Genomic DNA, 17,910 nt, shown 5'->3' on the forward strand with positions numbered 1-17,910 from the left:
TTGATCTCCTTAAAAAGTTAAATTTTTCCAGGTAATATGGGCGAGCAGAGATGAGAATGATTATTCTGTGCAATCTGTAATAATGAGCAAAAACACCGAATATCAGCTTATACGTAAAAGAGCAATTCTATACTGATCACGTTCCCCGTTGCGTCTTAGAAACATCGCTTATCTCGGCAAGATCACACAGATAACACTACATTACGTGAGTATTATTGTAAATTCTAGGTAGAAATTATTTGAAAATACTGACAATTAAGTATATTTTGCTGTACAACATATCTGTGAGAATTACATATTACGTTTTCGATCTGTTCCAGAGACACTAAACGTCAACGCCAGTCTCAGTTCATACGAATGCCACCAGAAGGCAGCGCTAGCAAGCTACAGAACACGCCCAGCCATCGCATGACGTTACTCGTCTGTTTCTTCTGAAGGTTGAATTGCATTGGTTTGAGACGAAAGCAATTTAACGTCACAGTGTCGTTCGAGAGTCTGGAAGGGTATGAGGCGTAGTCCAGTGAACATAGTGCAGTTGTCGAATAGAGCAGAAGCGGTAAACTGATCTTTCGTTGTGGTCGTTTGTTATTTTCACAAGTTTGCTCGTTGGTGAGTGTCTGTGTGGTTAGGAGTGACAGTATTTTCCGTGAATATACTGACTAAACTGTAGGGAAAGTTCAAGTAGGACATGGTTACGTGCGCCTGACGGAAGGTCAGACATTCGCATAGGTCTAAAAAATGGGTGAGAAGTCAGCGAAGTGGACGTTGTTTTGTGTAGTAGTCGCGCAGATTCTCTCTGTGGCCCTGTCTTCGGATCACCATTGCGTGTGGTACGGTGTTTGCGGAATTGGTGAAGATGGTAGATTCAAGAACTGCCCGTACGATGGGGCTGCGAAACTGCTGGATTCCGAAGGTCAGAAACTGTTACAGAAATGGTGCCCGCATTTCAAAACAATGGATACCTGCTGTGATACCGCCCAACTCAAAAACATGGACACTGGTATAACGCTGGCTGCAAACTTCCTTCAGAGGTGCCCGTCTTGTATGACCAACCTTATTAGGCACATTTGTGAATTCACATGTTCTCCAGAGCAGAGCAGGTTTGTTGAAGTTGCTGATCTAGGAGCTTTACATAACGGGACTGAGTATGTGAATGGCATAAATGTGTATGTGACCGAGAAGTATCTTTCTGGTACTTACAATTCATGTCGTGGCGTCTCTGTACCTGCCACAGGGCAGCTCGCTTTTGATCTAATGTGTGGTGAATGGGGGTCCAGTCGATGTTCTGCACAGAAGTGGTTCCACTTCATGGGTGACGCTGAAGGAAATCCCTTTGTTCCCCTACAGATGACTTACATCTCAAATAACGTGCCAGTGGGGTACGAAGCCATGGATCCTCCCTTGATCCCATGCAACGTGAGTGCCGCACCAGGAGTGCCGCCATGTAGCTGTGTGGACTGCGAAGCCAGCTGTCCAGCTCCACCCCCAGAGAAGCCGGCGGTAGAACCCTTTACTCTGTTGGGGAATGACGGAATGGCAGTGACTATGTCCATAGTCTTCTGTATTGGTGTGGCAGTATTCCTTCTGGGGTTGTACTGCTGCAGTGCAAGGAATCGCAGCAACATTGCCAGCCTGATGATGGGAGAGGGTGCAGACCCTGTGGGTCAGCGACTGGCGGGCTTGGACCAGTCTCGTATAGCTCTTGGTGCCGACGAAGAGGACAGCCCCTTGCGCTCAAAGCGGTCCAGTGTGGCAAGTGCAGAGGGAGCTGTTGTGCCCAGGCAAGTGGGACCAGAAAATGCCTCGTATGTGGAGAAGGTGGGGGCAGCGATGGACAGGTTACTGGAGGATTTGTTCAGACATCTGGGCGTGTACTGTGCTACAAAACCTTGGCTCGTGCTGTTCCTTGGACTGTGTGTGCTGGTTGGACTAGGACATGGCATTAAGTATATGAAGGTGAGTTTCTCAGAGTGCATCATATTTAATGCAGAAAAATCTTTACACACACACACACACACACACACACACACACACACAGAGAGAGAGAGAGAGAGAGAGAGAGAGAGAGAGAGAGAGAGAGAGAGAGAGAGAGAGAGATATTATACTGAAGTTACTTTTCACTCTCTGTCTACGGCAATTTAATGTAGTTGTGTAGGCCCTATTTAGTCTCCGTTTGTGTTTTGTATTTAAGATACTACCAATAATTTTGAACTCCTCATTTAATTATAAATATTTATGTGAAATTAAGTTGCCCTTATTTTTTGTAGACTTAAGTTTAAGTAACACCATAATGTTATATTCATAGTGGGGTACAGTTGATATCTGAAGCACACTAGATCTATTAGTACAAGGCAAGTTTATGCTGCATCTGAGAACTGCCTCCTGTACCTTCACTAGAGCCCACACAGAAACATATTTTTTTCCTAATTGTGAGCAGCAGCAGCAGCAGAACAATACATTTAGACAAATGCAGGTTGTACTGGGTGCAGAACATAACTCTATTTCAAAACAGCAAGAAAATAACAGTATGGTTTGTGTTTGGGATCTGACAGGAAGTGAACATTTGCCCAAGAGAAAATGCCGGAATAGGCCTATATACTTTTGTTCAGAATCAGGTTTCTTTGTGGGACCAGTTTCATTCTTGGTCTTGCATTCTGTATTGAACTAAAAAAAAATTGGTAGGAGGACAAGATTGGAAATATAGTGGTTTCACTTACTGTGTTTTTCCTTTTAACAAACTGTTAAAAATATACAGTTAATAATTTGTATAAAATTTGTTGTGTAGGAAATAAGGAGCCTTTTGCCATATGCTTTGTTTTATAAACCATAATGCTGATAGTGATTTCTTGTTAAAAATTAAAGGGTTGGCTCTATAGTGCTAGTAATCTTAGGGCGTTATGGAAGTGTCAGATTCCACCTGTTTGCTCTGACCCATGACATCATCAGTATGCGAAAATGCGTACAACCAGCATATATAAAATGGCAACAATTTCATCACTACATACACATGCCAACAAACGTGAGAAAACATAAAAACGACACGAGTGTCTCACTACAACAATAAAATAAAACTGATGGGATAACCATGGCAAAGAAGGGGTTTAGGGTGGAGATAATATAAATATATAACAATACAAACCACCACATCCCAAACAAATATTATAATAGAAATCTCAACTTGCGTCAAGATGCTAAAGCTACAAAACAAACAGGAATCGTACACTTCACTCGACGTACATAGATTTACTTTCATTCTAATTGATTCATAATGAGGAGGTCCTCCAGTTTGTAGAAAATGTCAAAAAAGCAATACATAAAAATATTTAGAACTAAAACAAATAAGCTAATGTGCACTCCACAAGTCCAAGTGGAATGATTCAAATTTTATTATTATTTTAGTGAACACTATGAGAGGATCATTTTACAACACTCACTTACTAAGATTGCATTAATGCTCTGAATTTAAAATTTAAAAAAAGTTCTTTATAAGGTAATGAACATATAATAGAACTACTACAATACTTATTTACAATGAACACATTACTGTACTGGAATGGTGCAGAAGTTGGAGTGTACTATAAAATCAGTTGGTTCTGCTGAGAAAGTCATCAATGGAGTAAGAGGCGTTGACCACCAATGAGTCCTTTGGGCTTCTCTTAACCTGAATTTCATTGGTTGTTAAGCTTTTATGGCTTCTGGCAAGTTATTGAAAATGTGTGTTCCTGAATAATGTACACATTTTTTGTACAAGAGTAAGTGACTTTAAATCCTTGTGAAGATTATTTTTATTTCTAGTATAATTGCATGAGCTGTTGGTTTGAAAAAGTTATATATTTTTAATGACAAATTTCATTAAGGAATAAATATATTGGAAAGCAGTAGTTAGTATACCTAGTTCACTAAACAGGCCTCTGCTGGATGTTCTTGAGTTCACATCACATATAACTCTTACTGCACGTTTTTTAGCCCAGAAAACTTTAGCTTGGCTTGGTGAATTACCTCAAAAAGATAATCCCATATGACATTATGGAGTGAAAGTTAGTATGCCAGCTTTTTCATTTTTACATCCACTATGTCTGACAGAATTTGCATTTCAAATAGAGATTTGTTCAGATGCTTCAGCAGTCCTGTGGTGTGCTCTTACCAGTTGAATTTATCATCAAGCTGTAATCTCAAGAATTTAACACTGTCCACTTCTTCTATCTGCTTTTCATCATATGTTACGCATATACTCGAGGGGCACCCCTTATAAGTTCTGAACAGCATGGAGCATATTTTTTTGAATTTTAGTGACAAAGAATGGGCTAGGAACCAGTGGTTAATGTCTACAAATATTGTATTAGCCGATCTTTCTAAGACTACACTTTATTTGCTATTTATTGCAATGTTTGTATCATCAGCAAACAAAAGAAACTGGGCATCTGATAATGGTACTGATAAAAGGTCATTGATATACACAAGAAAAGTGCCCTAATATGGAACCTTGTGGGACCCCACATGTAATTAGTTCCCAGTTGGATGATGCCCGATTGCTTAATACATGTCTCTTTCCTAATAACACCCTTTATTTTCTGCCAGAGATATAAGATTTGAACCATTTTGCAGCATTTCCTATTACACCATAATATTCTAATTTACTTGAAAGGAAATTGTGATTTATACAGTCAAATGCCTTTGACAGATCGCAAAATATACCAGTTGCCTGCAATTTTTTGTCTATTGAAGTATGTACATTTTCACTGTAAGTGTAGATAGCCTTCTCAATATCAGGACCCTTAAGAAATCTGAACTGAGACATTGACAGTATGTTATTTGTGATAAGGTGCTTATAAAGCAGTTATACATTACCTTTTCTAAAATTTGAGAATGCTGGCAGAAGTGAAATGGGACAGAAATTTGCCGCTATTTCTTTCTCTCACTTCTTAAACAGTGGCTTACCTTCAGCATATTTTAGCCATTCAGGAAATATTCCACTGGTTAACGACTGGTTACACAGATAGCTTAATATGTTACTTAACTCAGAATCACATTCTTTAGTTAACTTTGTTGATATTTCATCATACCCAGTAGATGTTGTTGATTTTGAAGTTTTTTGATGGACATTACTTTTGCTGGGGTAGTGAGGGTCAAACTCATGTTACGGAAGTTACTTGAAATGTCTGGTCTGAGGTATCCCACGGCAGCATCTACAGAATGTGACAACTCCATCTTTTCAGTAACAGTTATAAAATGTTTGTTAAAAAGTTGTGCAACACTATACACATCTATCACCAATGTATCATTTACTGTTAATGCTACACTGCCGTTTGTGAAAAGGGGAACACCGAGAAGGAATTACCCGAATAACGCCACACTTGGCGGAAGTGGCATCGGGTGTGCAAGCAATAAGTGATACGTTTTGCAGCGAGATGATGTACACGTGTCAGCCTGACAGGGTCGGTGTTGTGCCTAGTGTAGTCGGTACAGAGCTGCCACACAAGGTGGAAACAATACAGTGAGTACCAGTATGCTTCATCAACATCAAAGGGAGCTATATTAGCATGTGAGAGAGTTCGAACAGAGCAGAATGATCAGTCTTCGGGAAACGGGGTTGTCATACCGTGACATTTCGGCTCGCACAGGGCATGCTGCTATGGTGTGTGTGTGTGTGTGTGTGTGTGTAAGCAGTGGGTAGAGGAAGGTCGTATGTAGCGACGAGTGGGAACTGGACAACGGAACATGACCTGACCATAGCACAGGATGACAGTCATATTCTCCGCATGACCATACAGTGTCATCCACAGTGTTGGCTTGTCGCTGGAGCACTGCAACATGTGCGAACTTGTCTGCATCAACGGTTCATCGCCATCTGCTGCAGGTTGGACTCGCTGCAAGCATGCCATTTCATTGACTTCCATTGTCCAAAAACCACAAGCTCCTCCGACTGCAATGGGCACATGAATACCGCCACTGGGGTGCTGAGTGGCAACATGTAATCTTTTCAGATGAGTCCCGCTTTGTGTCCTACAGTGATGGCTGCATACATGTCCAGCAGTACTGTGGTGAGTGCAACCTGGAGGGCTGCGTTATTGTGCGGCATGGCGGACAAACACCAGGTGTGACGGTTTGGGGTGCCGTTGGTTACAATAACTGATATCGCCTCGTACATATTGCGGACACTTTGAACAGCGACAGGTACCTAACTGAGGTTGTGGATCCTGAGGTACTCCCCTGCTTCAGGCAGCTCCACAGGCCACATTTCAACACGACAGTGCTGGCCACATTTCAACACGACAGTGCTGGCCACATATTGTGAGAAATGTACAGGCCTTCTTCGAAGAGCGATGGGTACCGTTGCTTCCCTGGCCTGCATGTTCGCCAGACATGTCGCCCATCGAACATGTCTGGGATATGGTTGGTCGGCACCCAGCGCGTCATGGTCCTCTAGTAACTGGCGTTGTGGATTTGTGGGCTCAGATACAATCTGTGTGGAGGGAAATCGCTCAGGAATGTATTCAGAACCTTATCAATTCAATGTGGTGGCGTATAGCAGCTGTAGTTGAAACATATGGTGGCTTCACGACGTACTGACTAGGGCTCAAAGGACATGTACAGGTTTGAAAAGGTGATCATTTGTTACTTGTCATGTACCTAACCAGTGGTATTAAATTAATTGAATTCGTGCCTTTTCTTCTTGGTGTTGCAGTTTCCACAAACTGTAGCGTATTTGCCCCTCTTCGTGTCTGGTTCTACCGGTCTCCCCCTTCACTATATCCCATATTGTCTTTATTTTGTTATCTGACATGACTATCTTTTCCTTGTAATATATTTGCTTGGATGTCCGTGTTACAGTCTTTAATATTTTGCAGTATTTCTTGTAATGTGCTATAGCATCAACATCAAAACAGTTTTCATTCTGTTTTACTAGATACTTCTATTCCGTTAGTAATCCATTGCTTCTTTGTGGACTTTGCTCTAACGTTGGTTAGTTTTGGGGAAAACAGTGTTCAAATAAGGTAAGCACTTTATTGACAAAAGTGTATTTTTCATTCATGCCATGAGTACTGTTTACGTCACTTCTGTGAATGTCTCTGAGAAGTGTCCTAAAATCAATTTTTGGCTTATTGATTACCCTCTTGAGTTCAGATTTAACAGATTTTATATCATGTTCAATATTAACATTTAACAGAAGGAACTGCATGTCAGGGTCTGAGAGATCATTGACTATTGGTTTTGTAATTTACATTTGTTCATTGAACTTTTCTATAAAGATATCAATGGCTGTTTGTGAGCAATTGGCTACACTAGTTGGATTTTTACAGTGGGAATTAAGTTGAATGATGGTGTTACTATTGGGAGAGTCTTTAAGGGAACTACATTGAAGTCACCAGCAACCACTATTTCTTTGTTTTTGGTTGTTAAATGGGCCAATACAGCTTCAAGGTGGTTTACGTACAGATTAAAGTTACCTGCTGGTGCTCGATATACACTCAATACTATGAAGGATTTTTTGTGAAATTCTACTTCTGTTCCACATGCTTCCATATGCTGTTCTAGGCAAAATTTATGAATGTCTATGTTCTTAAATTTGACAGTTCCTGATGAATTTGGCAACTTCTCCTTTCTCCATTTCTGCTCTACAAATGTGAGGCGCTAACCTAAATCCTGTAACACTTAAAAGTTCAAACAAAGCTCATGATATAAAAAAAACCAACATCTGGAATTCCGAAAAGTGGAATCGGACATTCTGTTTGACCAGTATAGCCCAAATTAAGGCCTTGATACCAAAAAGTGAACACCCCAAACTATGAAGAGTGGAATTGGACATTCCCCTTCACCTATATAGCACAAATGAAGCACTCAGTAAAAAAAGCCAATACCTACAACTAAAAAAAAAGTGGAATTGGACATTTGCTCAAAGCAGCTCTAAATATCTACTGGTAAACCACAGATACAATAACAACTAAAAATTTCATACACCTACATAAGTCAAGACACCACTGAAACCAAAACCCCAACTACTCCAAAACCCATAAACCCCCATATTCACTAGATCAATTAAAACACAGTAGAAATACCATAACTATATAACAAACAAAACATCACAGTTACTGTAGAATAAAACCAAAACAAAAATTACTTACCAACAAAAGCTAGCGCTCTCTCTCTCTCTCTCTCTCTCTCTCTCTCTCTCTCTCTCTCTCTCTCTCTCTCTCTCTCTCTCTCTCTGTCTGTGTGTGGTCTCTAGCAACTGAGACCACACTGCAGTCGTGTTATCTATTTTTGACAAAGGCCTTACTGGCTGAAAGATTTGGGTCAGGCTTTTTATTGTGCCTATCTGCGACTCATCATCACTGCTGCAGTGAGTAGCAACTTTCCTTTCCATAATATTGTTAGAATCCCGCAGAAATTGTTACATTTGTTAAAAAAGAAAACTTAATTTAGGATTGTATATGGAAATTCATTTATCAACTGCTAAAAAATAAATTTAGAATTTTAATATAGTATTTTGTAACTAAAACTTAATTGGAAGGGGGGGGGGTGAAGGAAATGGAGTTTAGTAATTTAATTCAGTTCTAAGCTGTTATTCAATGTTAAGTTTGATTATCTAGAGGATCATCTTTCTACTTTTAACAGAATCCAAAACTTCATATTCTACATTGTATGAATGGTGCTCTCTTAAGATGATCGACAAAGGTTGAGTTGTTCTTTTGTAACATGATGTCTCATGTTTAGAAAAGCTAATTGCTACAGCTCAGCCTGACTAATCAATAATACTGTCCCACAGTGCTTATATGTGATTTTAGACTAGCACCTCTTTCCAAGAGTTGTATGTTTGTGTCATTCAGTTGTCACCATAAAATGGCATGATAACCCAAAAGCACATTTTAACCAAATTAATATAATTTTGCAGAACATTCTGAAGTGTTTCCACTTTAATATTGATGGAACAATTAAATTTAGAATCATTTTAAGGCTGGAATGGGAAGGTTGGTATGGAAATGACATGGATGGAAGAAAGAAAGACTTGGGAAGAAGATGAAATTTTAGAAAAATAGTAAACAGCTAAGAAAGAAGAGACTGCAGTTGTGTGAACCCAGTTCAACAAGAATATAAATATATTTTTTAAAGCCAAACAGAGCACATATGAACTATTCATGCATCCTACTGAAAGTTATTCATAAATTTGTATGCAATGGCCCCTAAAATGCTATATTCTATTCTGATGGACATTATCTGCAGTAACAGGAGCCCAAAGGTATCATTAGTTTTTGCCCTAAACTTTATCCAAGTCATGAAAAGAAATAAATACAATCAGAGAAATCAAAAGTAAATAATTCAGGAGTAAGGGTAACAACGAATACCATAGCAGAGGTGTTGAGTTGACAACTCAGTTCCTCTGCTATTCAGTGGTTGGTACCTTTATCCTCAAGTTGTTTACATTCTGCCAGAACTTTCTATATTGTATTCGAAAGGGAAATTATTTAGTAATAAAAATTTAGAGCTGTCTGCAAGCTGCAGTTTGGCAGAAAAGGTAATGTAGCAGGTGTTACTCTAAAGAAGGTCTACACAAGGGCGATGTACTTGAGGGCAATATTATGGAAATGGAAGAGGATGTAGATGAAGATGAAATGGGTGATATGATACTGCGTGAAGAGTTTGACAGAGCACTGAAAGACCTGAGTCTGGACGAAGATCAGATGTCTGGGTACCAGACCCCAACAGGTGTCCCTGTACTTAATATCAATGGAGTGTTGTCTACCGACACAAATGCAATTGCCAAGAACTTTGCTGAGCACTGTGCTCGAGCCTCTGCATTGGAGAATTACCCCACAATCTTTCTCACCCTCAAATAGCGGATGGAAGGGAACTGCTCTCGTTCACTGCACGTCACAGTGAACCATATAACGCTCCATTGACTGAGTGGGAGATCCTCAGTGCCCTTGCACATTGCCCCAACACAGCTCCTGGTCCAGATCGGATCCACAGTCGGATGATTAAACATCTCTCGTCGGACTACCAGCGACATCTCATCATTTTCAATCAGATCTGGTGTGATGGTGTATTCCCGTTGCAATGGCAGGAGAGTACCATCATTCCAGTGCTCAAACCTGGTAAAAACCTACTTGATGTGGATAGCTACTGGCCCATCAGCCTCACCAGCATTCTTTGTAGGCTGTTAGTACATACGGTAAGTTGGTGGTTGTGTTGGCTCCTGGAGTAACAGGGTCTACTGGCTCCATGCCAGGGCACTTCCTGCCAGGGTCGCTCTACCACTGATAATCTTGTGTCCCTAGAGTTTATCTGTACAGCCTTTTCCAGACGCCAACACCTGCTTGCAACCTTTTTCAATTTAAGGAAAGCTTATGACATGCCCTAGTGACATCATATCCTTGCCCTTTTATATGAGAAGGGTCTCCAGAGCCCACTCCAGATTTTTATGTCCAAGCCGGTGCCTCCCATAACCCCCCCCTTCTTTCCCCCCCCCCCCCCCCCCCCCCCAATATCCAGGAGAATGGAGTCCCGCAAGGCTCCATATTGAGTAGTGTGTCTCTATTTCTAGTGGCCATTAACACTGTAGCAGCAGCTGTAGGGCTGTCCATCTCACCTTCTCTGTAAGCAGATGACGTTTGCATTTCCTACTGCTCCTCCAGTACTGGTGTTGTTGAGCACAAGGCACAGTATGGGCTGTAGCCCACTTCTGTTGGAGTCGTACCATTCATCTGGAACGAGAACTTTACCTTAATGACGATCGACTGACATTAGTGGAGGCATGTTGATTCTTAAGACTGGTTTTCGATGTTCGATTGACTTTTCTTCCTCATCTTAATCAGCTTAAGTGGAAGTGCTGGACACACTTCAGTGCCCTCCTCTGCCCGAGCAACACCAACTGGGATGCAGATCACTCTACAGTGAGGCAGCTATACAGAACCCTTGTTCAATACTGCCTCCACTATGGGAGTATGGTTTATGGTTCAGCAGTGCCCTTAGCATGGCAGTTACTAGACCCAGTGCACCACTGCGGAGTTTGACTAGGGACGGGAGCTTTTAGGATGAGTCCAGTGACCAGCATACTGGTGGGGGCTGGAGTCATTCCATTATAGATCAGGTATGCACAACTGCTCACCAGTTACGTCACACACATTTGTAGCTTCCTGAGCATCCAAATTACAGTCTCCTTTTCCCGACCACCGCAGTTCATCTCCTGCATTGGTGGCCCAGGTCAGGGCTTACAGTTGCCGTTCGCGTCTGATCCCTTCTGTCCGAACTAGAGTCCTTCCCTTTATCACCTCTACTCGAGGTCCATTCACATACACCTCCATGCTGTAGACCTAGGCCAAAGCTTCATACCTTTTGCATGGCCCTAAGGATGCAGTTAACGTCGTGGCTCTCTGCTGTCACTTCCTCTCGATACTTGACATGTCCCAGGACTCTGAAGTGGTTTACACCAACAGCTTGATGGCTGAGGATCACATTGGATTCTTTTATGTTCACAGAGGACATATTGAACACCACTCCTTGCCAGATGGCTGCAGTGTTTTCACTGCATAGATGGCGGCCATATCTCATGCTCTTGAGGACATCCGTTCGTGCCCTGATGAGCCGTTTACTCTCTGTAGTGACTCCTTGAACAGCTTACAAGCTAACGACCATTGCTACCCTCGCCATCCTTTGGTGGAGCTCATCTATGTCCTGGAACGGTCCAGTCGTTCAGTTGTGTTTGTCTCGACACCAGGACATGTCAGAATCCTAGGCAATGAACATGCTGACAGATTGGCTTTGCAGAAAACATTTCTAGAGATCGACATCCCTGTAACTGATGTGCATTCGTTCTTACGCCGCTAGATTTTTCGGCTCTGGCAGATGGAATGGTGTAACCTCAGTACACACAACAAACTGTGTGTCATTAAGGAGACTACAGATGTGTGGTAGTCCTCAATGCGGGCCTCTTGCAGGGACTCTGGTTATCTGCCAGCTCCACATTGGCGATGCTTGGGTGACCCGAGGCTATCTCCTGCACTGTGAAGACCCACCTTCGTGTCAGTGCAGTGCCCGGTTGACAGTGGCCCATATTCTGTCCTACTTTGGCTGCCCTGTGACATAATCTTCGGTTACTGGACTCGTTACCATTAATTTTAGCTGACGTCTCAAGGGTTAATTTAGTTTTATGTTTTATACGTGAGGGTGGGTTTTATCATTTATCTAAGTTTTACCTCATATCCTTTGCACCTCTGTGCCCCCCCACCCTAGAGCTTTTAGGCTGGAGGTTTTAAAGTGTTGCAGAGTGGCTGGCTTATCCTTTTTATTCTCATGATCAGCCAGCCATGATCATCTGTTCTTGTTTTCATCCCTTCTACCTGTTTCTTGTGTGTCTCAGTGGTTTTCTAGTCCTATTTTGTCCATTGTGTTTGTTGCCCTTCTGTCATTCTTATGGTTTCCCCTTTCTCTCATTTTTGTGTTGTAAGTCTCACCCTTGTGGAATTGTTTTAATAGGAACAAGGGACAGATGAACTAGCTGTTTGGTCCCTTCCCGCTCTTTAAACAAACCAACCAACTAACTACATTAATCAACCTGCTTTCGATCTGAGAATTTCAACAGTAAGCCACACTGTAATGCAGAACACCTCTTTTGCACTGTGTGCCACTGAAGTCTGTAGTGCACCTTTGTAGGAGGAATGTCACTTTGTAGTGATGTGGAATGTGACAGTTTAACAAAAGATGTCTTCACGTGACATAATTCAGTTTTTTAAAATAATTGTAAAATTAGTAATTCATATCTAAAAATTACTTGTTGAGTAGGATCTGTCATTCAAGATATGTTTATAATCCTGGTTGGCTACCTGTCAGACTTTTGGTGCTATTTGGTAAGTGACCAAAGACTTTTGTGGCAGTACAAGTAATTTATCCTTTTCTGTGCCAAAGTTAACTTTCACCCAGAAAAGTGAAGATCAGCCTTTCTATTAGTGTTGTAGCTGCACACATTGCTATTGCTTTTGAATTGGAATGGGTTATTAACAACAAATTTCATAAGTGAGTATATTCTGAAGTTACTGTGAATATTCAGTGTTCTTTAAATAAAGTCGGCAAGATGATCTCGAGTGGGCTCCAGCTGTTGCTATGATTACAAGTTTTTGTGCAATGAATACTTATCGCTTAATAATGAATTACCTCTAAATATTATGCCACATGAGAACAGTGAATGAAAATAGGCATATTAAGCTAATTTACTAATATGTTTACCACCAACATTTGTAATAACCCTAATAGTGCAGGTAGCTGAACTCAAACATTTCAGCAGATCATCATTGTTTCTTCCAATTCAATTTCTCATCAATGCAAACACCCAAAAATTTTCAATATTCTGCCTTAGCTACAGACTCGTTTTCAGAGTCTGTTTTAAAAAAAAATGGTGTTATGCCATTTGTAATGTAAATACTGCCTTTTATCAAAATTTTCTAAGAGACATTAAAATTTCCTCAGCTAATTCTTGTTTGTTGAGTGTGATTACTATACTTGTATTATCAGCAAAAAGAACTAGCTTTTCGTCTTCGTGAACATAGTTGTAAGTCATTAATACACTACTGGCCATTAAAATTGCTACACCACGAAGATGACGTGCTACAGACGCGAAATTTAACCGACAGGAAGAACAGTATTTTAAACATAGCTACACAACAGCAACGGTTCCACGTAATAAAATTATAAACAGCCGACCAGTTGCAATGGATAAAGAATTCTTTACCTAGGTTTCAACAAATTTAAATTTGTCTTCTTCAGAAGGTGGCAATTTTACATTAGTATGGACTGATGTACCATCGCCGTTTTTACAAATGTCTGCATAGATCCATTTGTCAAAATTAAAATATAGCCCTAAAAATAGGGTTTGTCACGTAAATATAAATTAGTACATGGATGTTGCAGAACTCACAACCGACTGACTCATACTAATGTAAAATTGCCACCTTCTCAAGAAGACAAATTTAAATTTGTTGAAACCTAGGTAAAGAATTCTTTATCCATTGCAACTGGTCGGCTGTTTATAATTTTATTACGACAGGAAGAAGATGCTGTGATACGATAATGATTAGCTTTTCAGAGCATTCACACAAGGTCGGCGCCGGTGGCGGCACCTACATCGTGCTGACATGAGGAAAGTTTCCAATCGATTTCTCATACACAAACAGCAGTTGACTGGCGTTGCCTGGTGAAACGTTGTTGTGATTCCTCATCTAAGGAGGAGAAATGCATACCATCACGTTTCCAACTTTGATAAAGATCGGATGGTACCCTATCACGATTGTGGTTTATCGTATCGCGACATTGCTGCTCGTGTTGGTTGAGATCCAATGACTGTTAGTAGAATATGGAATCGGTGGGTTCAGGAGGGTAATACAGAACGCCGTGCTGGATCCCAATGGCCTCGTATCACTAGCAGTCGAGATGACAGGCATCTTATCCGCATGGCTGTAACTGATCGTGCAGCCACGTCTCGATCACCGAACAACAGATGGGGACGTTTCCAAGGCAACAACCATCTGCACGAACAGTTCGATGACGTTTGCAGCAGCATGGACTGTCAGCTCGGAGACCATGGCTGCGGTTACCCTTGACGCTGCATCACAGACAGGAGAGCCTGCGATGGTGTGCTCAACGATGAACTTGGGTGCACGAATGGCAAAACGTCATTTTTTCGGATGAATCCAGGTTCTGTTTACTGCATCATGATGGTCGCATCCGTGTTTGGCGACATTGGGAGCGTGTATTCGTCATCGCCATACTGGTTTATCACCCGGCTTGATGGTATGGGGTGCCATTGGTTACACGTCACGGTCACCTCTTGTTCGCATTGACGGCACTTTGAACAGTGGACGTTACATTTCAGATGTGTTACGACCCGTGGCTCTACCCTTCATTCGATCCCTGCGAAACCCTACATTTCAGTAGGATAATGCATGACCGCATGTTGCAGGTCCTGTACAGGCCTTTCTGAATACAGGAAATGTTAGACTACTGCCCTGACCAGCACATTCTCCAGATCTCTCACCAACTGAAAACGTCTTCGTCAATGGTGGCCGAGCAACTGGCTCGTCACAATACGCCAGTCACTGCTCTTGATGAACTGTGGTATCGTGTTGAAGCTGCATGGGCAGCTGTACCTGTACACGCCATCCAAGCTCTATTTGACTCAGTGCCCAGGCGTATCAAGGCCGTTATTACAGTCAGAGGTGGTTGTTCTGGGTATTGATTTCTCAGGATCTACGCACCCAAATTGCGTGAAAATGTAATCACATGTCAGTTTTAGTATAATATATTTGTCCAATGAATACCCGTGTATCATCTGCATTTTGTCTTGGTGTAGCAATTTTATTGGCCAGTAGTGTATATATTAAGAACAATAAGGAACCCCAGAGTGAACCCCCACGTGACCCAATTAGAGGAATCTGTTGGTTTTTGCGCATTACATGTAGAGTTTATTTAAACCTCCAGCTGACTTCCCGTTAAATATGAATAAAACCATTTATTTCTTGTCCCACAATACTTCAGCTTATCTAGAATAATTCTGTGATTACCACAGTCAAAAGCATTTGACAAATCGCAAAACATCTCAGTGTCTATTAATCCAACCTTGTAGCATCAAAGACAGAAGAAAAATATTCAGTTTTGGGTCTACTCTTCCTATAGTGTAAATTCTGCATTCTGGAGTTTCTTGTTTTTTCTTTTGCTATTATGTCATTAATTTTGGCCTGTCAGAACTAAAAACCTTAGTTTTGAAACTAATTTCTCTTTTTTCATTTGTGTAGGTTACAACAGATCCAGTGGAGTTGTGGGCGTCCCCAACGAGCCGCTCCCGTGTGGAGAGGGAGTTCTATGATGCGGCGTTCGAACCGTTCTACCGGACCGAGCAGATTATCGTGCATGCGACGGGCCTGCCCAGCATCGTGCACAACACTTCGAACGGCCCCATTGAGTTTGGGCCGATATTCCACCGGGAGTTCCTGTTGGCACTGCGCCAGCTGCAGCAGCAGATAACTCAGCTAGGTCAGGATGAGGGGCAGGGCCTGGAGAAGATCTGCTATGCCCCCCTGACAGAGGCAGGAAAGCCGGCCACCCATACGTCGCAGTGCATCGTGCAGAGTGTCTGGGGGTGAGTGCCTGGGCTAAAAGTCCACCATTTACGTCTATTCTGCTTCTCTGGCATACCAGAACAGAGTAACAGAAATTTTTGTTTTTCTTAAAGAATGTTCTTTATTCAACTGCTACTTTGTCACCTTCAAAGTAATCCCACTCAGATATAATGAACTTATGCCAGTGCTTTTCCCAATCTTCGAAGCACTTCTGGAACTCCCTTTTTATTATGGTATTCCACTCCTTCGACAATTGTATTTTTATGTCATCTGTGGTGGCAAAATGACGTTCTTTCGTGGTTGTCAGCTCAGGAATAGAAAGAAGTTGCAGGGGGTGATGTCAAACAATTACAGTGGCTGAGGCAACACAGCATTTTTGTTTGCCAAAAAATCATGAATAGGCACTGAGCTGTGAGCAGGAGCATTATCGTGATGCAGTTTCCGTGGTTAGTTTTGCCACAGTTCTGGCCATTTTCTTCAGAGTGCTTCACGCAAACAGTGCATAAGTACCAGGCAGTATTCCTTATTGATTGTACAGCCATAAGGCAGGAACTCGTGATGTACTATCCCATTGTAATCAAAGAAGAGTGTGAGAACAACTTTCAAATGTGATTGAACTTCTCAAACTTTTTCAGTTTTGGCCATTTAGGCAGTTTCCATTAGATTGAGACTGTTGGGCCTCTGGTTTGACGTCATACCCATGTTACGTTACATATTATAACCTTCTTTACAAGTTTTGGATCATTGTTGAATTGAGTCAGCAATTCCTGGTCGAAATTCAACAATTTTGGAACAAACTTTGCTGCTACATGTTTCATGTCCAAAACATCTGAAAAAAAAAAAAAAAAAAATGGTGGACTTGAGCCAAAGTCTATGCCGACATTAGAAACCTCTCTGATGGTGATTCATTGATTTTCCAGAACAGTTTTTTACTTCTCCCACACTGTAATCAGTAACTAATGTGCTAGAGCATCAAGGTGGTTGTCTTCAAAGTTGTCATGACCCCTCTTTGAAAAACTGTTGTCGTACTCACAGTAGACGTGCCAGAAGCCAGTCAGCATTATGCATGCGTTGCTGCACTGTCATTTCTCAAGCAAAATTTAATGCAAATTATTTATCTTTCACATAAGTCAAAATTCGATGGGCACTAAAAAACACATATAGCCTTTTTGAATGCCAGCAATAAACTAAATTGTCAAAACAACTGAAAATGCAAACATACATCAGGAATATGTGTACCAACAAGATTTAAAAAAATGAAAATTGGATGTATAAGTCCTGGGAAATTAAAAAATTCCCATGTCTTTTTGATCACACCTCGTATGTGACGTTGTTATCTGCTGTTTGAAGATTGATCGGATGCAGCTCTCGATGCTGGTATGACTCATTCTTCAGATAGGCCGCTGAAAGAATGTACCTGACAGTTCACACACCTGGAATGCAGTGTGTGGAGGGACACTCTAGTACCAGTCAGAGCTCTGAAATTTGTGAACATTGCCACGGTGATAGTGCCCCCATTGCTACCTGACAAATCGATTTCGTGCATGGTGCTATACTTAGTAGCTGCAAAGCATTTGTCGTGGATCGTGAGTTACTGATTCAGTTTGTGTTTACAGAGTGGTGTAAAATGTCATGTTAATTTCAAACATATTGATATGAACTCTTCAACCCACTTGAAAGTAGGCAGAGACACTACCTTAAAGAGCCAGTCTTGTGAGCTTAGTGTAAGATGATATTTTGGGGAAGAGAAGGATAGAAGTGGTCGTCTGCCACCTTTGTAGAAAGTCATGAGGAGAGTAGCTGC

The 17,910-nt window shown here is 41.4% G+C and overlaps 1 protein-coding gene across 2 annotated transcripts in view; it reads left to right on the forward strand.

Moving 5' to 3' along the window:
* The first annotated feature begins 459 nt into the window (after window positions 1-459).
* LOC126214840 (NPC intracellular cholesterol transporter 1-like) overlaps window positions 460-17,910 on the forward strand; it is a 70,170-nt gene continuing 52,719 nt past the window's right edge. For both annotated transcript variants that reach the window (XM_049941470.1, XM_049941471.1), the window contains exons 1-2: window positions 460-1,956; window positions 15,783-16,126. In XM_049941470.1, the coding sequence (XP_049797427.1) occupies window positions 739-1,956; window positions 15,783-16,126 (1,562 nt within the window). In that variant the 5' untranslated portion in view covers window positions 460-738. The remainder of the gene's footprint in view (window positions 1,957-15,782; window positions 16,127-17,910) is intronic.

This window comes from Schistocerca nitens, chromosome 12 (genome assembly GCF_023898315.1).
Source record: "Schistocerca nitens isolate TAMUIC-IGC-003100 chromosome 12, iqSchNite1.1, whole genome shotgun sequence".
Lineage (NCBI taxonomy): Eukaryota > Metazoa > Arthropoda > Insecta > Orthoptera > Acrididae > Schistocerca > Schistocerca nitens.